Here is a 22,991-nt window from a genome sequence, read left to right as displayed (position 1 = left end):
GGAGCATTTTAATAACTAATCTTGGCTAACAGATGTAAACCAGGACTGTCCTGTGCAAACCAGGATGAATGTTCTTTCTACTTCTAAAAGCATCTTCTCAAGATGAAGAGTTAAGTTTCCTCAGATAAGCAGGCACCTTTTTCCCACACATCGAGGATGTATAGAGTGCATATTTGCAAGGAAATGAATAATCAATTTCCCTTTCCTGCAATACAGAAACCTCGTGTACTCAAAATTTTCAACATTATAACTTTTTCAATATGCATATGACTGACCTATACTACATCACTCCTCCATCACAACTGGGGGATACTATAGCAATAACTTCCTGTTCCACTCTCAAAAAGAAAAAAAAAAGTCCAGTCTCAAAGTCAAATATGCTAGGTAAGCCCCTGCACATCCCACCATCAAACCTCCCAGTTCCCGGACCTGATAGGTGCAGAAGTATTGATGTAATAAAAGGCACTCAACAAACATTTGTTGAATAAATGAATGAAGTTTCAGATGCAATAAACATTATTTGGTTAAAAGCTGAAAAAAAGATAGGCACGAGGAACCCTTGCAGGGAGGTTTTGCAGGGCTGCAATTTCAAATACATCTCAGGGCAGGGATAGGATGGAATGAACCCAGCCAGGAGTAGATCCTTTGGTCTACAGGTGTGAGTGGTAGAGGTTGTGTTCCACTAAAATCAGCCCCCGTAGCCCCAGCCAACTGTTGCCATGCACAGAGGAAGCAGGGGGAGGGGTCCAGTGATGTCAGAAATTTGAATTTTAAGCCAAATATTTAGAATGTTACATGTTGGCTTTTTATTCTTTTCCAAAACATTGTGCAAATTGAGTAAAATACATCTTTGTGTAGAATCTGGGGTTTGGACTACACATTTGTGACCTCATTGTGGTCTAATTCTAATTTATTCTTAACTTAGAAACAGTGGCTTTTATTACAATACCTATCTGTACCTATCAGCTTCATGAACTGGAAGATTTGACAGTGGGATGAACAGGGACTTACTTAGCATATTTGATTTTGAAAGTGGATTTTTTTTTTTTTGTAAGAGAGAAGGTCTTGCTATGTTTTCCAGGCTGGAGTGCAGTGGCTAGTCACAGGCCTGATTATAGTTCACTATAGTTTCAAATACCTGGCCTCAGGCCGGGTGCGGTGGCTCACGCCTATAATCCTAGCATTCTGGGAAGCCAAGGCGGGAGGATAGCTCAAGGTCAGGAGTTCGAGACCAGCCTGAGCAATAGTGAGACCCCCGTCTCTACTAAAAAAATAGAAAGAAATTATATGGACAGCTAAAAATATATATATAGAAAAATTAGCCGGGCATGGTGGCACATGCCTGTAGTCCCAGCTACTCGGGAGGCTGAGGCAGGAGGATTGCTTGAGCCCAGGAGCTTGAGGTTGCTGTGAGCTAGGCTGACGCCATGGCATTCTAGCTCAGGAAACAGAGCAAGACTCTGTCTCAAAAAAAAAAAAAAAAAAAAAAAAATCAAATACCTGGCCTCCTGATTAGCTGGGACTACAGATGTGTGCCACTGCACTAGCCTGGATTTTTTTTTTTAACACCTCCTTCCTCTATATGACAAAATTGTTTTTAATAATTGTCATAAAATAAAAATAGTAGCCAGAAAAGCAATGAAAATAGTGAAGATTTATCTTTTATTGAATGTCATATATAATCATGTCAGTTAGAAGTTTAAAAATTAATAAATTTAGAGAATAAAATAAATATTATCTTCAACAGGAAAAAGTAATGAATTGACATTTAATTAAATGAATATTTTTTTTAAAAAAGGAAAAATAACTTATATCTATGTATTGGTCTATCGCTAAATCAATAACATTATCTTTTCCATATTCAAGCCTTCTGCAAATTTCAGGCTTCTGTCAATGGCTTCTTTGAAATATATTTTTGCATATTTAAGTTCATTAGCAAGTATAGGCAGATTATCTATCATCCCTCTTAGCTGATTAAAAGAATATTTTTTATTATTTTTAATTTTGAAATGTTTCTTTGGCACAAAGCAACAATTACTCAAATAGGAAAATTCTTAAAAATAATGGTAAGTTTGGCAGAGATTTATAAAAATTTCATTTCACAGTAAATTCCAGATATCCTACTACTCTCATACCTCTCTTTGGGATTGATTTTAGCAGCTTTCAAATGTTTTTGTATTCAAAAAATTTTACACATAGATAAAAATTCCAAGTGGCTATATAGAATGACAGAATTGAAGTAAAAAGTTCTATTTCTTCATCTTTACAATCACAATGCTATCATTTGCTTATCAAGCAAGCCGGAAAGATTCCCAATGGTCTTGAACTTCCAACAGTTCCTATGGATGAGTCTGCTGGTGTCATGGTACGAGTGTATAACTGGGAGTTCTCTTAATTTTCCTCCATGTAGAATACAATGTTTATCAAAGGATAAATAATGTTTAAAAGTTCTAGTTAGAAATTTACAAATATATTATTAAAACTCAGTGGTAATTATATCAATTGTTTAGAACTTATGCCCAATGAAAGTTTCTTTTCTGGTGGGAGTATTTGATCACTGACTTTGTTTAGAATCGATGACACTTGGTGAAGATACAAAGGAAACTTTTAATTGATTTTATTATTTTTAAATTCTCTATGGACATTGAACCCCAATTTCTTTTTTTTTTTTTTTTTGGTTTATTTATTTATTTTTTTTTATTTCAGCTCATCATGGGGATACATAAGTTTAGGTCATATACATTGTCCATGTCCTGCCCATCCCCCCGAGTCAGAGTCCCAAGCGCGTCCGTTCTCATTCTCCAGACAGTGCGCCTGGCACTCATCATGAAGTCATACCTCCTTCCCCACCCCCCCCCACCTCCCCGGGTCTGCACCTTCAATTTCTGCACTGGAATGGACAGATCCCCCTGTCTCACCTTTGACCACAGGAAAAAAGTAGCAAGTGGAGGGAAAAAAACAGATTGAGAAAGAGTGTGTAATGTATTACGTACCCATGTGACCTTTCTCATATACCACCCCCATCCCCGTTTTGCAAATTGTCTTATGTTTACCCTCTGGATCTGCTTTTCTCTATATGTATGCTAAGGTAAATCGTTGTTTTCACTTAAAAGAGAAGATTCACTGAGGTTGCTTAAGTCTGCGGTTCCCAACCCCAAGGGTGGACTGGTCGGTGGGCTGTTAAGAACCTGGTTGCACAGGTGGACTGGTCGGTGGGCTGTTAAGAACCTGGTTGCACAGCTCCGCCACCCCCCCAGTTTTATAAAGCCTCTCCCCATTGCTCCTGGCATCATCACCTGAGCTCCACCTCCACCTCCACCCCTCAACCCCTGTGGAAAACTGTTTTCCATGAAACCAGTCCCTGCTGGCAAAAGGGCTGTGGACCTCTGAGTAAGCAACTGAGCTCTGGTACCTACTCTCATCTCATTTCGGGTAATTGTAGTCTGCCTTACGTTCCGGGACCTGATTCCTGGCCCCCACTGCCTGCTGTTGGGTCCAGAGTTTTAGCAACTTACGGCTCTTATTTCAGTTCTGTTTCTGGTCCATGGGCCTGTGTATCTCGTTTTTGAATTCAGTGATGGTTTTGCTTCATCTTATATTAAATCACTTTATGTGCTGTTGTTCTGTGTTTATAGTAAAGGTGGGTGTAGCAGAGCTGGATGTAGAGGCAGATTCTCTCTTCTCTGTTGGCATGTATGTATTAATGTACGTTTAAAACTAGAAAGTTCTGGAGTGAAACACACTGTGCTTATTACAGCAGTTATCTCTGAGGATATGAAGAAGGAACCCAAATTGGGGGTGGTGTCAAAAATAACTTTAGAAATATGCAGTAATTTAAAATTCACTTAAACATTAATGAGATAAAACAATGAAAATAAGGGGAAGCATTTAATAAATTCTTTCTGTTTTATTCTTTTTAATGTTTTACTTGGAACCATGATTTTTATCTCAATTAAATCTTAATCCATCTGTTTAATATGATAGCTCTGTAATGGAATTTTAATATAAAAATATATATTATGTTGTTGCATTTCTTGCTTTGATTAAAAGAGGTTTAAATTTTAAAAATTGGGAGCTCATTCAAAGTATAATTTTGTATAATATTGTAGGGAAACATGTACTTTTCCACTGCTAAAATCTATAGAAATAGAAGTCTACTTCTGTGTTGCCATTTTTCTTAAAGTAATCAATTTACTAAGAAAACTCATTTCTCTGTGGTAGTTCTTATTCACTGATACATAATATAATGCCTAAATGCTTTAATTGTATTGTTAGGTGGGAGTTAAATGATTCAAATATGATGCTGAATATGATTCATATTCTGTGCTATATTTTAAGACAATAAGAAAGAATAGAGCAATAACTACAAAAGCAGATGGGACAAATATGTTAGAAGCTGTTTCAGTACCTGTAAGTATTGTAGAACCACCTGGCTAAAAAAGAAAAGAATGTTCCTCACGATAGTTTTATATAGCATAGTTGTTGGGAAGAACGTCTTCTTGAAAATAATGACTCCAAACAGCCTCAGCTATTTCTTTCTCTTGTATATGACAGTTGAGCACATGTGCTTTTTATTTCTTTTCTGTGGCTGCATTAGTTTTTAAATCTAAGTTTAAGAGGATAAAAAGCTAGGACATAACTTGATTTTCACATCATTTAAAAGCATTATTTGATCTCTCCAAAGGCTCTTCTTTCCAATTCTAATTTTAGTGGTATGATTATAATACAAGTTTCCGGGGGCACTAGTGCTTGGGATCTATCTTGAAGCAATACAATTTATAATTCTATCTAATAAGTCTAATATAAATTCAATAAGACTCTGAAGAGTTATATATTGCTTTTGAATTTACTTTTTCAGCAAGATATCAATTATCCATAGCAGATAGAACTGTGGATCTCAACCTTGGCTGCACATTAAAAATACCTGGGGAACTTTTAAGACTCTCAGTGGCCACACCACACCCTGAACTAATTATATTAGATTTTCCAGGAAAGGGTGAAACCCTGGAAGCAGTATAATTTCCCCAGGTAATTTCAATGTGCAGCTCAAATTGAGAATCACTGAAATAGAAAGTACCATAATGGAGAAGTATGCTTAAATCATTTTCTTCTCCTTAGAAAATGTTATATTGTGAGGCTCAGTCTTAGATTTTGTTGAGAGAAAAGTTGAAATAGGATTTTTAGGAATTATTACATTTATTCCTTTATTTATCAATCCATTCATCATTTATTTATTCAATAGCATTTATAGAATTCCAATATGTGCCAAATTGGGCTGAGTTTATAATCTTTTTTTTATTAAATTATTTTATTTTATTTTTACCTGGAGCCACGCCCAAGAAGTCTTGAGCAAGTGGACTCCTATAATCTTAAATTATGGAAAATATCTTTTTGAAGACTATACTTTGATCCTTTCTTGTGAGAATTTGACATGAAGAGATAAAGCAAAGGAATAGTTCTATAACAATTGGAGTTCAGAATAAGATGTGTCTTAGTCCATTTGTGTTGTTATGAAGGACTATCTGAGGCTGGGTAAGTTATAAAGAAAAGAAGTTTATTTGGCTCCTAGTTCTGCAGGCTGTACGGGAAGCACGGCACCAGTATCTGCTCTGGTGAGGGGCTCAGGCTGGTCCACTCATAGTGGAAGGTAGGAGGGGGCTGGCCTGTGCAGAGACTGCATGAGAGAAAGTAAGAGAGACAGGAGGGAGGTCCAGACTCTTTTAAACAACCATCTCTTGTGGGAATTAAGAGACTAATAGCACCAGAACTTAGTCATTACCGTGAGAATGGCACTAAGCCATTAATAAGGGATCTGCTCCTATGACCCAAATGCTTCCCATTAAACCCCACCTCCAACACTGGGGATCAGATTTCAACATGAGGTTTGGGGGGACAAATATCCAAACCATGGGGCAAGATAGAAACAATTTTGTCAACTAGAGATCTTGTGTTTTGACTCTCTGTACTGTTTGAGCAGGTATGTTAAAGAGAATAGGCTTAACAAAACCCAGTTAAGGAGATTCCTGAAATCAGCAAAATGCAGAAACTTCATCATACCGCTGTTACGTTAAATGAAAACAGTCATCTTGTTATCTAAAGAAATTGTTGCTTTTAGGATTTTTTTTTAGAGGATACACAATGAGCAACAATGTCTTTAAATCTGCATTCATTACTAGTTCATGGCTGAAACCTAGTTGTGGCACCGGAATGCTAATGAGAGAGATCCTTTATGCAGAATTTACTATAGGACCTCTTCTAAGTACTTTTAACATCCATGCAATCCTCAAAACAATCCTGTGAGAAAGATATTACCATTATCCCCATTTTAAAAACAAGGAAATTGTAAAATGTCCAATGTCACCTCACTAGGGCAACTGAGAGTGAGTGTTAAAACTAGGTGGTGAACTTCAAAACTGGGAGTTGAACCAAGGCAGTTGGTTCTAAACACAACCTCTAGCCTTGCTACTCAGAGTGTGCTGGAGGAGCAGCAGCAGAGGCATCCCTGGGAGCTTGTTAGAAATGTCCCATCTGGGGCCACGTGGCAGACCTACTTGTCAACATCTGCATTCTACTGAGATTCCTGGGCTATTCACGTGTGCATTTAAGTTTAAGAAGCAGTTCTCTAAATCCCTATATTGTACTGCCTCTCAAATCTGATGTGATCAATTTTATGAGTGCTTACAAAAGTATTCATATAATGAATGTACGTGTTGTGAATATGTGTTGGCCATAGTGAAGAGCTTAGTCAGGAGCATAGAAATAAGGTGCATTTGATTGTTCTTCAAAGTAATGGTTCTCCAATCTCCCTAGAGATAAAAATCACCTGGATGCTTGTTAACACTACAACTTACTCCCTAATCACTGACCCACTGAATCAGAATCTCCAGGGCAAGAGCTTGGGAAGTTGTATTTTTTTTCAACAAAGGGCCCTAAGTGATTCCTATTATAAGGGAGGTTTGGGAATATTGCTCCGAGTTAAGCTTTACAATCAATAAATAATGAAAACACAAAATCATTACACCTGAAAAACTGTATCTGGATTGAAAGTGCTAGATTATTGTGTCAGACGAATAAGGGTCTATCAAAGGGGATTGGTTGGCTATAGAAGCATCATAGAAAAGAGCTGATGAAGGACAGAGAATGGCAGAGCTCAAAGCCCACTCAGCTCTGATGAGGGAAGAAAGTTCCCACATCCTTCTGTGTCTTTTTAAGGTGTATCCTACTATGGAGATGGATGCTTCAGGCTCAAGAAGCCTGATGACATTAAACATTGGATTCATATAACTACTCAACTTGCCCCACGTCTCTGCAGGCAAACTTCTGATTAAAGCTTGACTTTGTAGGTAGCATGTTTGTGGGAAAAGAAAATTTGTTGGCTGAGGGATAGGAGGGTTCAGTTAAAGTTCTCATGGCAAATCAATAATCTGACACCCAGATTTTATCCATCAGTGCTCTGAACGTTCGTGTGAGTCCACCCATGGGAGATATATCCCCTCTGTGCCATTTAGTTATGGTTCTGAGGCTGCAGAGCTGAGATCTTGTGAAAGCCTTGCTATCCAATGTGAGAAAGAATAGACCTGCCATAGCCTCTTTCCTTTGAAGCTTTTTTCATTTGCCTTTCTGATTACCATGCCTGTGCACTGTAGTCCAAGGCATTTATCTGCTGGGGGTAGGAGGAGAATATGATGAGGGAAGAGAAGTTAGGGGATTGGAAAAGTTCCAGAAAGAATGTGGAGGAAAAGACCAAGGTAATATTCAGTTTATGACAAACAAAATAGGACTATACAACTGGATAGTAACTTCAGAAGGCTTCAGTATGGTTTTAAGAATGGATTTGCTTAATTTCTTTGACTTTCCTCACTCTATCCCTTGTAGTAGATTAACAACATGGCCTGGAAAACTAGGGAATGAGTTCAAGATCACAGAATTCCCTTATAATGTAAAGAAATCTTCTGTCTTAAGATTTGCTTTTCATTTGTGGAAGAGAGATAAGTTGCAGAGAAAGCTTACTTGCTTTCTGTCCTTAGTATATTTAAGGGCAAACAAAAGGAGAGAGAGATGGTAAGATGAGAGAGGGGTGGACACAATGCTAATTTTCTACTCTTTGGGCTCTGACCTGGAAGCATGTGTGTCCGTGCATGTGAAGTATTCATTAAATGAGCGTAATGTGGAAGGTGAGCTGCTGTAGACATCTCTGGGACATGCCACATCAAAGCAAACCAGACTGTGCAGGGTGGTACACCAAAGGAGACACTGGGTTTCAGCCTAGCCACTTTCAGTTGAGTCTGGCATGGTCACTGACTTGAGAGCAGTGTTCTACTTCTGTCATGAACCCCATGGTATGCTCGGTGACCTCTGAGCTAAGTGTGAGCTGCTGTGCCCATGGGAGAAATGGAAGATGTAACAAACACCCAAGGGTGAGAATGAGCCCAGAAGCACTGCCGGACTCTGACTAAGCCAAGAAAGAGACTAGATCACAAGTTATGTCGGCCCAGACTTCAGTCACTAATCCTAACAAGGAAAATAGTACCCAGAGAACAGCAGACACTGCCCGGCCCAGTGACTGTCAGAGGCACAGAACACTACCGTGGCAAACTTGACCCTTTTCTGCCCCCACTAGAATATGTAAGTTCCCTCTTCTGATACAACTAGTAATTCCTTTCCAACTACCACCTATTTCTCTGCTCCCCTTTCCCATCCTTCTTGGAAAAAATTAACAATATACTTCATATCTACTTTCTCTTCTATTTTTTATTCAACTCATTCCTGAGTCTTGTCAAGGTCACCCATGAATATATCAAATCCAAACTTCAATTTTCAGTCCTTATTTTAATCCAACTAGCAGCTGTCTGGACAAGGTCAACGACTGTCTCCTTTTTAGAAACAATTTCTTTTCTTGGCTTGTGTGTTACAAATTATTTCTGGATGCTCCTTTTCTACCTCAAAAATACTATAATGCCCCAGATCGCTCTATTTAGATTGTTTCCCTGCTCTAGCCACACTCATCTCCTTGCATAATCTTGTCTAGACTTGTAGCTTGAATTTTCATCTCTATGCCAATACCTTCCATATTTTTTCTCCAGCAGGCTCCTTTTCCCAAACTCCAGACACATAGATATATTGTTTACTCAACATTTCATCTGGAACAGTGGCCCCCAACCCTTTTGGGACCAGGGACCGGTTTCATGGAAGACAATCTTTCCATGGATGGGGAGGGTAGGGAGCTCAGGTGGTGATTTGAGCGATGGGAAGCGGCTGTAAATACAGATGAAGCTTCACTTGCCTACTGCTCACCTCCTGCTGTGTGGCCTGGTTCCTAAATTTCATGGAAGACAATTTTTCCACAGACGGGGAAACTAAAGATGGAGTGGGGCAGTGGGGCACAGCTCAGTCACAGACTGGTATTGGGCCAGGCCCCGGGGTTTGGGGACCACAGCTCTAGAATGTCCAATAGGCATCTCAGACTTAATACACCTTAAGCCTAGCTCTTGATTTTCTCTCCTTAAACTGCCTTTGCCTCTCCAATTTTCTCATTCTCCAATAAATGACAATTCCATTTATCCAGTTGCTCAGGCTAAAACCCTTGGGTTCATTCTTGACTCCCTTTTTTCTTACACGTTCCTCACTAATCTAGCAGCAAATTCTATCAGATTTACTTTCAAAATAAATTCAAAATCTGACCATTTTTTTACCATCTCCACAGCTACCACCTTATTCTGCTGCACTAGTTTCTTAGATTACTCTGACTTCTGCTTTGGCTCCTACTGTATGTCCTCCATAGCGTCCAGAGCAGTCTTTTAGGCTTTGCTAGATTTGTGGTTAAAAAAATGTCAGGAGGACTTGGTCTATTATTTTATTTGTTGGTTCTGCTCATCTTTATTAAATATGCAAGCTCTTTCTATGTTATGGAAATGATGGCAACTAGGAACCCTGGATTCATCTCTACCCAGTTTAGCAATCACATGAGAACGAAATATCTCTCTCAAAATTTAAATATTATTCAGGAATAATTGACTAACTTTCCTGGAGTCATGTGTTAATATCCAAACTAATCAAAGTGGTGAAGAGAATTAAGCTACTCTGGCCATTCCGGGTCATATGCCTACCCTAATTGCTGGTATGGAGAGGGACAGCCTTATTGAGACAACCTGGAATAGGACCAAGGGAACCACAGAAATCAGAAAAGAGAGGCTAGGAAAGAATTTAGGACAAATAAAAAAATATCTTACTAGTTTAGTACATTATATTTGTTGCTTTAAGTCAGTTATTTAATCCCTTTGATCCTATATCCCCATCTAGGAGCAATAATACTTCACAGGTTTGCTATGAATCACTGCTATTGCTATGATTTTATATATGTAAAATTTCCTTGTAAAAGGTGAAATTTTATACTTTCTTATATAAATGTTAGCTATTATTAAGTCTAGAGCAGTTCATCAGTGGCTGACAAAATTTGAACAGATAGAGAGGGTGACCTGTGATTTATTAATATAACAATAGCATAGGTATGGATGAAAGTTAATCAAACAGCTTTTACCACTTCTATTTAATGTACTACTGGAAGTTCTAGCCAGAGCATTTAGGCAAGGAAAAAAAAAGCATGCAAATTGGAAAAGAAGAAGTAAAATTATCTCTGCTTGCAGATGATTTGATATTATATGGAGAAAACCCTAAAGATTCCAAACAAAATAAACCTGTTAGAACTAATAAGTGAATTCAGCAAACTAGCAGGATGCAAAGTCAGCACACAAAAATCAGTTACATTTCAACACACTAGCAATGAACAATCTGAAAAGGAAATTAAAACAATTGTATATATTATACAGTGGAATCTGCTGTGGTCTGAATGTTTGTGTCTCCCTAAAATTCATATGTTGAAACTTAATCCCTGGTGTAGTGGTGTTGGGAGGTGATTAGGTAATGAGGGCAAAGCCCTAACAAATGGGATTAGTGTCTTTATAAAAGAGGACTAAGGGAATTTATTTGTCCCTTCCACCATGTAAAGACACAGCAAGAAGGTATCGTCTATAAAGCCTTGGCTGTCAACATACACTGAGTCTGCTGACACCTTGATCTTGGACTTTCTAGCTTCCAGAACTGTTAGCAATAAATTCCTGTTGTTTATAATTACCCAGTCTAAGATATTTTGTTATAGCAGTGCAAATGGACTGAGACAACATCAAAAAGAATAAAATACTTAGGAATTGGCTGGGTGTGGTGGCTCACACCTGTAATCCTAGCACTCTGGGAGGCCGAGGCAGTCGGATCATTTGGGCTCAGGAGTTTGAGACCAGCCTGAGCAAGAGCGAGACCCCCACCTCTATTATAAATAGAAAGAAATTAGCCAAACAACAAGAAATAGAAAGAATTAGCTGGGCATGGTGGCGTATGCCTGTAGTCCCAGATACTTGGGAGGCTGAGGCAGGAGGATCGCTTGAGACCAGGAGTTTGAGGTTGCTGTGAGCTAGGCTGATGCCATGGCACTCTAGCCCTGGCAAGAGAGTGAGACTCTGTCTCAAAAGAAAAAAAAAAAAAAGAAATATAGTGTATGATGCTACTCATATTAGGTACCTAGAGTAGTCAAAATCACAAAGATAGAAAGTAGAATGGTGATTGTTCTGGGCTGGAGGGAGTGAGGGAATGGAAAGTTATTGTTTAATTGGTACAGAATTTCAGTTTTATGAGAAGAAAAGAGTTTGGAAATAGGTGGTGGTGATGGTTGCACAACGTTATAAATATATTCAATACCACTAGACTGTACACTTAAAAATGATTAATAAATCTTATTTGTAGTTTATCACAATAAAAAAATTGATAAAAAGTCAATCAGAAGGTTAAGGCCTTAAACAGAAAGAGAGGAATAAAAATCATCTTGAAGATCAGAGTAGATTAGGTAATTAATTACATACTTAAGCAAATAATGACTAGAGGTACATACTTTGGGAATGATTATGTTAGGGAAAATGTCATCAAAGAAGAAAATGAAAGCTAAGGTTATGTAGGCAGTTAGATATGAGTTTTTAGTCTACCTATGAGTATTATTAATAACTATCCATTGCTGCATAACACTATTGCCACAGACTCTGTGTCTTGAAGAAACATATTTATTATCTATGGTTTCTGTGGGTCAGGAATCTGGGCACACCTTAATTGGGTTCTCTGCACAGCTGCAATTAAGGTGTTGACCAGGGCTGAGTTCTCATCTGCATGTCTGACTGGGGCATAATTTGTTCACAAGTTCAGGTGATTGTTTGCTGTTTGTCTAGGATCTATGAGGCAGGGAGCATATTTGAAGAAGGTAGTTGTACTCATCATTTTTCCATCCTTGGGATTTGGCATCCGATGTTTTAATGTTATAAAAATTGTGTTTTATAAATGACGTGAAAATTGCCACAATTCTTAGAGGTAATTCAGGTAACTCAGATAAAAAAAAAAGATTCTGTAGGTGTTATCTCGAGTGGAGGCAGCCCTCCAAGAACTGGGAATTCTCAAAACATTTCTTCTACCACAGAGAAGCCCAAAGGGATGTGGGTTGTTCAAATATTTTTTATGTGAGTTCCTTACTTGTATGTAAAAATATACTATGAAACTCTTATATAGTACATCCTAACAGACAAAAGGAGAAAGGAGAAGTAAATGTGCAGAAATGCACAAAAGCAAAGCATTCAAATTCTAATTCCATAGAAGATACAAAAATCTTCCCAGAGCAGTGGATTCACTGTCATATCTGCAATACGGAATGAAGCAACATCTTTCCTTTTTCTTTTCCCTGAATAAACTCCCTCCTAGGAAACTTCACTGCATTTCAGAAGTGTAAACAGAATCAGGATGCTTGGTTTCCATACTGACCATGCCAGCTTCTCTTTTGTTTCTCATTTGTTTATTCATTAGTCAACCAGTATTTATTGAGTACCGTAAATATTTATTATATATGTAGATACTGGTGGGAAAACCAGGAAGATCAAAATAGACCTCTGTCATCATAGAGTTTCTAGTCTAGCGAGGGAGAGGAATACTACATATGCAAATAAAGGTGCAACTACTGTGGTCCACAGGCCAGCTGGGGCTTCCCTGCCCATTGAGGGGCAGATAAGATGGGCTGGAATCCCCGAGCCATGTCCCCTGGTTGGGAGCTCTGCTCAGCACGTGTCCCTGGGCCCGCCTTCCTGTCTCCTGGTTTCCTCTGCCTTTAGGTTCCCATTCTGGGATGATGCAGTCACCGTTCTGCACCTCTGTCAAAATGGGCATTAACATATCCCTTCCTCAGTCTCCACCAGACACGCATTCACATAAAGCAGGTGCACGCGTGGCTAACTTTAACCAACATTCAGCGGTGACAGGCACAGCCCACAGCAGGGCTGCACCTTCTCACTGGACTCTTTCAACACTCAGCCTTCCACCATCTCACAGCTGCCTTTTTCCGCCACGTCCTTTCTCTCCTTTCTGTTCACTCCCCTTCCTACTGCTGCCCAGAAGCAAACGAGCAACCAACCACAACAAAGACAATAAACAACAAAAAATTTCCTTTGATTTTTTTTCAGGAAGCCTGGCTATCTGTTTTGTCACTTGGGCTTCCGAAGACACTCATGCGCTCGGAGTTATACCTTCTACTCCGCAAGGCTCATCTATATGTTATACTCAACAAAGACATTTGCTATCCTGAGAGAAATGGTGTTGTGATCTGTTAATATATATACACATACACATATAGTTATATAGTTAGTCTGGATATATCACAAATTATGATACATGCTCTGACAGAAAAGTAGGAGGCAGGTACAACAAAATGCAATATTAGAACAGGGAGCCGCATTTAAAATGAGACAGCAGGGTCGTCAGACTTCTGGGAAAGTTTGACACTTCTGAAGCCTTAGCCAGGCACAAGGCGTGGGGAAGAGCACGGCCAGCAGGGGGCAGAGTGTGCAGAGGTCTGGAGATGAGGACGCGTGTGGAGCCCTGGAAGAACTGCAGGGGCCAGGCAGCTCCATTTGAAACAGCAAAGGGAGCATGGTGGGGACAGGGTGGCGAGGAGAGAGCAGGCCAGATCACAGGGGACCTTGCAGGACACATGAGTCCTATTTTCAGTTTCTTGGCTCTTCCCTAACCAATGAAATGACAGCATGAATGATCTTTTCTAAACTTTGAATTTATTGATTTTTGAAGAGGAAACAGTAATGCCAAAGCTAGTAAACTTATACAGACACACGTGTGCGACACACACACACACACACACACACACACACACACACGCACACAGTACGTAAAGCACTGAGGGCCATGCCATTTGGCATTATTAAGTCTATTCTATAGCCATTCACACGATTCTGTGTCAGCCAGGTAATTAGCTGAAAATTATCTTCATATTCATTTTCCCTCCACAGGAATGTTTCCTGAGAAGAAACCTAGAACATGAGGGTTTCTGTAAGAGTTTTTAAAAAATGTTGCCTGCCAGCAGCACATGAATTCTCTTTTCAGGACCTGTATCTGCCCAGCTGACACGCCCATTCCTGCCCCCCACGCCCCAAAGTACAAGTAGCTTCTTGCTCGACCTTGCCCCTTACTATCGATTGGCAAGGTATGGCAGGAATGAATTTAAGTTCCGTTTACCACCAGGGTAAACTGCCCTCTGTGTTGCATTCTTGTGGAAAAGCATTTTTTTTGGCTTATGTCCCCATTATTCACAGGTACTGCAAATGACATACACATACGTCGTGGACGTTGTACCCACTGCTCTGCAAATGTTAATCTGGCCCTTAGCACTCTACACATCATAGTAGATTCATTCATGTACTCATGGTGATGTCCATTCTGTTATTTTCCTGGAAATAAATTATTTGGTTTGCTCACCCAGTTCTACCTACCACAAACCATCTTCCTTTTCTTTTCCACTCTTACTTTTCAACTACTAATATCCGTGCCTTTTAAGCTGTCTTTTTATTGAAAGTAATAAATTAAGACATTCATCTTGAGGTGGTTTCACCTTTTGCCTGAGAATCACCCGCATATACATTAGCACGTTCACAGTGCTGGGTGTACGGGAATTCATTTCAGCAGCAACAACGTTCACTGACTGACCTTAGAAGGAAAAACTTTCCACTTACAATACTTGTTAGTCTTACACAACTGTAACTTTCCATACAGAATAATACTTTCAAATGACATTTTGAAGAAGTGGTATCTTCTGTGGCTTTTTCTCAGAATGAAGCTGTTGGCCGTAGTCTGAGATCGAATTTGCTGGAAGTATTAAGACTCCATCTGATCATCCTGTGAGTCAACGCTTATAGTGGAAGCTTGGCTACTGGTATCAACAGTTTCGTAGGACTTTTGGTCTTTGGCAAAGTTGATGAATACCTGATTTTTCAGGGAAAATAAAACCATTAGTGTCCAGTAGACCAAAGGAAGAAATAAGGTTAATTCATACATACACAGACACACACACACAGACACACACACACACACACACGAAAAGCAAATAAGAAAACTAGATTTTATAGGGGCATGCTCACACATATATACACACGCTCACTAGAAGGCCTTTTAGATATTCAAATATAACTGGGGTTTGAAAATAGCACCTGTATCTATGACTGTTTTTATGACTATGATTACATTTAAAACCATCATCTAAATCTAAACCTATAACTGAGTATCTGTAGCCACGTATGTGTTATCCAGGTGATATACATCAATATCAAGTATAAACAAGGAGCCCAGCCTGAAGCTCTTATCAGATGTTTGTTCACAAATGTTGAGGGAAGTTTCATTAGTTTTAAGAGTCGCTGCACTAAAATAAAATTTGTATAGAAAGCCCACATTAACAGCATACTCAGTGAGCCAATTATTTAACAGGCAGACCTTTTTACTTTGTTTAAAATCATTAAATCTATTAGTCATAGATTAATCTGAAAACGATTTGAGAGTCTGTTTTTTTTGCCAGGGATGGTGCTGGTAGCTGGTCATAAGTCAAAGACTAAATCTTCTGTGTCAGCAAAGCCATGATTGTCTAAAGACTCCATTAAAATGCCTAAAGCCACATAAAAAAAATTGTCCATAGAATGCAACACCATGCAATAACTCAGAGGCTCCTAAGGCCTTACTTTCAGACCCGTCCCAATGTTAGTTGCAATTGAACATTGTATATGTCATGTTAGTTGAACTGTACAAAATTAAGACAGTCCAAAGGTGATAAAGGATTACCTATGAAGCCTCTAGATAGTGAATGTAAATTTAATTAAGACAAATGATGCAAGTGAAAGGAAAGGATTCTACATTTACCACTTTAATTGCCTGAATTGAGCAGATCTAAAGGTCTGGTACCAAATTCTCTCTAACTACCCCCATCCCACCCTAATCCAGGAAGCCAATCAATAGAAAAGTTCTTTAAGAAACCTACCATGGAGAAAGTAAGGAAAATGTTAATAGCTGTTTGTTTTCTTGGTGAAAATAGTGTTTTGTTGCTTTACATACACATATAATCTTATGGATATAGATGTTGTATAGAATGGAGAAAAAAACTCATTTTCTCTATTAAAAGTAGTGCCTTTCACATATTTTTAAAAAAAATTCCCAAAGGAAGTCAGAAATTAATTAGGCTCTTTGCTGAGTTTTTCAGGTGTAAGATTAGATATTAATTCAATTAAAAAGAAATTAAATGTCATTAAAAAGAAATAACCAAAATGCATAATAATTAATATGCCAAGTTGTACACATGCATCATATCTTACCTCTTCCAGAGTGGTCTGACTCACTAGGAAATTTGTAATATTTAAAGCAGTCTTATTGGTTTCCAGCAAATCAAAAATGTTTGCTACTCCTCCTGCTGTGACTGGTACATGGTACTCCAGCATGCTAAGGTGCTGATCCTGTGGGACCAAAAGAAAAAGTTTTCTTTTACAGTGTCAGGTAATAGTGACACGACTAGACATACTTTACCAAGAGCTAAGGAAAATACTGAAATTCATTCCACTGAAAATGATGTGACAGTGTAAATAATGGGTATGTTTTGAAACTAACAGCTTGCAAAGATGAGATGAAAAGTTTTACGAATGTCAAAGAGAAAAAACGTTTAAAAGTTAATGAAAATCCCAAGGCATTCTACATTCATATGAACTTACAAAGTCATTATAATCTTGCTGACAAAAGTTTGTGGAATGGTATTTCACATGTCATATTGTGCTCAGCTCATATAAGCTTTCTAGTGATCAATTTTAGAAATTTTATTCTTACCTTAGAATTATTCTAAAAGGCTAGAAATTACCTGCTAAATGTGTTAGACTTCTCAGCATGGTCTAGAGGAAACTTCATTCGAATGATGTTGCATCCTTTCTTGATTGACCCCAAAATTCTTTTCAATTTCTTTATTTTAGTCTATAGTATCACCACCTATTTAGTAATCTATTTTTATTGCCTTGGAGTATCTTTAACATCTTACTTTTCCAAATATTTAATCCATTACCACATCTTATTTATTTTTCCTTTAAAATGTCTCTCAAGTTTAACCTTTCCTCTCTATTTACACTATCAATATTATTAACTTGGTGCTCATCACTCCACATCTGAGTTACTCCCTCAGCCTCTTCAGAAACCTAGAAACTATATACACTGATTGATTCTGGCACAGAGCAGCTAAGATAATCTTTCCTAAACACTAGTTTCATCAGGGTGTTTTCTTATTCCAGAATCTTCCCCTGCGACCTCTATGAATCAGATCAAGACTGTGTATTTCAGCCAGGTTCAAGACTTCCTTCTCCTCATCCCTTTGTGCATTGCACAGCCTTTCCCATCGGCTTGTAGTTGCATTGTATCTGACACTGCAATCTGGCCATCTTGCTTACTTTTGCTCTCAAAATGTTATTCTGGCTATTTCCCTTCTAGAGACCTAGCAACCACGGAAGATTTGTAAAGAATGGTCTGCTCAGGGAAAAATCAAACTTTTGTCATCACTGCATTTGCCTTGTATAGCCCTGGTCCCAGGAGAAACAGACCAGGGAGAATGCAATTTCATCACTCAGTGAATAAACACAGAAATTCACTAAAAGGAAAAGCATTACAACCAACACAATTTGTGCAAGAAAGATGTCCTTTGGCTTTTAAATTTGATTTAAATTTAGATGATAGAAAATGGGCTTTGATAAGAATCATGAAAGCCATTATTTCCTAGAGAAGTTACCTAACTAAATCTTGGGGAGGCTGAGGCAAAGGTATTTTTTGTAAAGATGAATTCTTTTTAAAACTGCATTCTATTTTGGTTTCTACAATCACTTCACTTTAATATTGTGCCATACAGTTTATGGATTATCTTTGCGGACACTTAATCATTTTGTTCTCACATCAATTTTGTGAAGTAGGTGTTATTGCTGTCACCCCTTATCTTCAGTTTTGCTTTCGTGGTTTCAGTTACCTGTGGTCAACTGTGGTTGGAAAATATTAAGGGGGAAATTCCAGAAACAAACAATTCTTAAATTTTAAATTGCATGCCTTTCTGAGTAGAGGAATGCAATCTCGAGCTATCCACTCCATCCTGTCCAGGATGTGAATTATCCCTTTGTCCAGTGTATCCATGCTGTACATGCTACCTGCCTGTTACTACGTAGGAAAAAACTGAGTGTATGCAGGGTTTGGTGCTACCCATGGTTTCAGGTATCTGGGGGTGTTGGAATGCATCTCTCTCAGATAAGAGGGGACTACTGTTATTTCTATTTACAAATGAGGAAAATGAGGCTCAGAGATTTTAAATAAATGTCTTGTTGGAAATCACTCAGGCATAGCCGGACCTCATCCAAGTCTTTCCAATTTCTTTTCATCATTCCACATCTGATTTCCTTTTAAAAACAATCATTTGCCATCATCATCATCTACAAATTGCCTGCACATCAAAGATGTCATAATGATAACTTTTTCTGTCAAGTACATTTATTTTAAGTATGTGCTATATTAGATATATATGCATATATTTGTGTGTGTCCATCCATGGCTATGTCTAGGTAAGATAAAATCAATTTTGCAATATTTCAACTACTCTGGGACTTGAGGACTTGAGGAAATATTCTTGTGGGCTTATTTTTGCAATGAGAGAAATAAAGGAGATAATGTCCTCTAGTTGTGACATTTCAGAACTCTGTCGTTTTTTTTCCTAAGAAGAAATGCCCTTGGTTATATAATACCCGTCATTCCTCAATTCCCTAACATATATAACTAGTAAACTAGCAACATAAACAACTTGAAAACTAATACAGTATGATCATAAAGACTTTGTGAGGAAGAAATAAATAAATGTATATAAAAGGACTACGTTAAATAAATAGCTACAAAAATATATAATTAATTTGAAGATTCTATTTGCTCATACTAAGTGTGCTTTGGAGTATCTTATGCATCTGGACCTAATAAATATATTAAGATTAATAATAAGGCTGTGGTTAACTTGGAAATGGCAAACATCCACTATGATATTAGATGACGACTGTCAAAACCAGTCAAGATGGAAAGGTGAGACAATCACTTACTTTTAAGTATGTTTTTGGAAAGTGCAGCTGCATGAACTTCGTGAGGGTCTCCATGCTCACTTTGTTATTTTTTAAGTGAACCTTAACAGTAAATCCTCGTCCAAACCTAGAAAGAAAAAGTGCAAAATGTGGTATGAGTTACATTTTGTCGAAATAGCTCCCCTGGAATTCTAGATAATGAAACAGGACCCAAGCCGACCATTACAGCCCCTTTTCCTATATAAAGACTGTCATTTTGCCATAAAAGTTCGGGGTATGTTGCAAACTGGAAATAGTGCACTGCCATGATTTTTCATTTATTTCTACCTCTATACAAAATCGAACTCTGTGGGCAAAAGCTGCACTGAAAAGGACATAAAATCTTGACTTTCTTTGACATTCATGAATTGGCCATGGATATCAATTTCTGGGGTTAAATACGTTCTAATTTAAAGTGAGCAAACACTGCAGAGGCAGGTCATTGGAGATTTGGTGTCAATAGCAAAGAGTAACATCATTGGGTTTTAAAGATAAATATTAAAACAATTTTCTTTGTTTGCAGCAAAGAAAAAGTTTGCAAACAAGTCACAACAGACTCCCTAAGAGCAACATAAGGCCTTTTTCATCCTTTTTTCCTTATCTTGGCTAATATTATTTTATAAGAAAGTCAACTTGTATAGAAAAGTATAAAGTAATATCCTGAAGTTTGGAGATTAACGTGGATACCTATAAATGCATATATGCTCTGGTGAACATAAACTATTAATTTAATTTTAATTTTATAGTAATATGATATTTATGCACATTTCTCCAAAGTATGCTTGATTAAAAGGTTTTGACTGTGGTGAAAATGTTAAATAGCTTACTGAAAGCCTGTGCAAATGGCAAATGAACATGCTAGATAAAAATCTATGCCTTCATACACTTGTCAAGATCTAATTTGTTACTGGATAAACTCTTGAAAATTTCTTCCTGAGAGTATTTTTGTTATGGATGATTGATTATTTATTGATTTTTTAGCTGTAGGCCTTCTAGGTTTTTTAATTAGAAACTAAAAACATATCAAACCCTCAATAAAATAATTTAAATGTAAGGTGAGTCAATGATTAACTTCTCCATTTCAGTTTTACTACTCAGGCTGCTGAGATAATCCTTAGAAATGAGTAGAGCACCATTAGACTGAATACTGCACGCCATCTGTGCACGTGTTTGTTCTTCACCTGCTCTTTATGTGCTGCAAAGATCCGATACATTGGAACCTTCCGTTCACCATAATGGCCAGCCTGGTACAGAGAGCTTCACATTCTTCCATGCTAAAGGACAGAGCAGAATCACACTAGCATTCACGGCACAGAAAATCAGGTTCAAGTTCATGAGCATAAGCTTAACTGTTTCATTACGGCACCTTAGAATTACTATTTTAGCTCCTTCTTTAGTTCTCTTTTAGCTTTTAGTTCTTTTGAAGGAGAACAAAAACATCTTTTAATTTAAATTAAATGTCTTCAGATAGGGTTTATTACTGTTTCTTCTAAAACTTGAGGCCATGTCTCTCACCTGGAATGCCCCCTTGAACCTAGTATTTTCTTTCAAGTCTATCAAGCTTTGACTCAAGACCTACACTTCCTCCGAAACATTTCCAAAATGACATCAAGCTTTTTTCATTATGCCTCATACCCCATATTCAGTTGGATCTTATGTTGTGGGATTTATAACTAGTTAACCTGCACTTGATTATATAATCTCTAATTTCACAGACTATGATAACTGGAGCTGCTTTGAAGTATCACCTTGTCCACTTCATACAAAACTTAATGGACATTAAATGGTTGACTCCAGTGTGCTGGGGCAAAGCAAGGATATAAATAAGTCTCTTGATAATAAAAAAATTTAATACTTTTCCTACCATTGATAATGATAATGCAAAGATAAACTTAACACAAATTAGAATATACAAAGCCAACCTCATAAGAGAGTCACAGATAAAATGATTTAGTGTTTCCTATGCTTAGCTGATTGAAGTGTCTACTTCATGGAGGAAAGGCATGTAAGCAGATTCTGGAAGGACTGGTAGGATTAGGATGTGGAGAGATTTTATGAAAAGACCATTTCAAGTAGGAAGCAGAGCTGAAGAAAGGGCGTGGAGGTGGGAAGGACCAGTGTGCGGATGCACAACCACATCATTCAGATCGAGAGGGTGTTGCAGGGAAAAGAGACAGGATGTTTAGATGAGGCCAGAGAATAGAAGGCCTTGAATACTGAGTTTAAGGAATCTGAAATTTATCTGACAAGCGAGAAGGAGCCACAGTTGAGTTAAGAGGGCCATAGGTCATGAGAGATTTGATTAAACATAGTGCTTAGACCTTAGACCCTGTCCCACCACAAGAATTGTATTTTCACCATGAAACCTGCCTGACTTGCTCCTACTACTATAAACATACTGATACAATTGTGGACATTCATTATCTATCTATTGATTGATCAATCGATCTATTATGTAGGATTACCTTTTCCCATCTATCATCCTGAGATTGGTGGTTTGACTTTAAAGATCCCACCCTCAGTTTACCTGTGAGATGTGAGTATGACGGAACATTTGTTCTGTACTTCTTCTGAAATGATCTTCCAGAGGTGCCTTTTCGACTTAGGATCCATCCCAGAGCTCGGCTCATCCTTAATAGAAAGTTACAAGAAAAATTTATCAAATTAATTAATTTTTGATGAGGTTCTTTACATGAATCACCGCATTTCAGTTCCCTAGAACAGAAATCACTTTTTGAGGTCCGGTGACTAACTTGTTTCATACTTAATAGGCTTCTTTCTGCTGCTGTCAAAAAGCTCAAAATTAATCATTTAAAATTGTCAATCTGTTTAAAAAAGTGTCTCAGTGAAGTTGACACCCTGTTACTTTATATCCATCTCTTATGTTTCTTTGGAAAAAATTCTGCTTCAATTACTGACAAAGCGGAGTTTTTACATTTAATTCTACATTGCTACATATATATTTGAAGATATATCAACAAGATTGCCACCCTCCTGATAACAGAATTGTGGCTGTGAGGGATAATATGCTATGTGAAGCAAAAAGAACACAATTTGACATTTCAGTTAATATGTTGGAGGTGTATTTTTAGTTTTATGTTATTAATTGAAATTTAACACTCCTTGGGGAAATAAAAATAAGAATTTGCAGAAATCGCCAAGTATAAAGATATATATTATTTTTCAAAGTAAATGATATTTTGAAAAATTGTTTAGACACAAATTAGAAAATGTAGCAATAGATAACCTAAACAATAATAAATCCTGACAGGTGATTAAAAAATTATAGCTCAAGATTAGGTAAAAATTAAAAAGAATTTGTAATGGAAAGTATGTACGTAGGATAACTAGAGGCTTGTTTTTACAGTAAGGTGTTAAAGTTAAATTTAAAGAAAGGACTGCATTATTTAGAAGCTAAAAAAGTTGAGCTTATAGAAGTAGAGAGTAGGGTGACTACAGTTAACAATA

The 22,991-nt window shown here is 37.7% G+C and overlaps 1 protein-coding gene across 1 annotated transcript in view; it reads right to left on the bottom strand.

Annotated features, from left to right (window-relative positions):
- Positions 1 to 15,186: 15,186 nt before the first annotated feature.
- The window catches only part of ABCA12 (ATP binding cassette subfamily A member 12), a 162,653-nt gene continuing 154,848 nt past the window's right edge, over positions 15,187 to 22,991 (bottom strand). The window contains exons 49-53 of the mRNA XM_045560161.1: positions 22,051 to 22,154; positions 20,705 to 20,797; positions 19,506 to 19,611; positions 16,725 to 16,862; positions 15,187 to 15,351 (exon numbers count right to left, since the gene is read on the bottom strand). Coding sequence (XP_045416117.1) covers positions 15,244 to 15,351; positions 16,725 to 16,862; positions 19,506 to 19,611; positions 20,705 to 20,797; positions 22,051 to 22,154 — 549 coding nt within the window. The 3' untranslated portion in view covers positions 15,187 to 15,243. The remainder of the gene's footprint in view (positions 15,352 to 16,724; positions 16,863 to 19,505; positions 19,612 to 20,704; positions 20,798 to 22,050; positions 22,155 to 22,991) is intronic.

Source organism: Lemur catta, chromosome 8 (assembly GCF_020740605.2).
Source record: "Lemur catta isolate mLemCat1 chromosome 8, mLemCat1.pri, whole genome shotgun sequence".
NCBI classification, from domain to species: Eukaryota; Metazoa; Chordata; class Mammalia; order Primates; family Lemuridae; genus Lemur; species Lemur catta.
The sequence above is the reverse complement of the archived record's forward strand: the minus strand, read 5'-3'. Positions and strand labels throughout refer to the sequence as shown.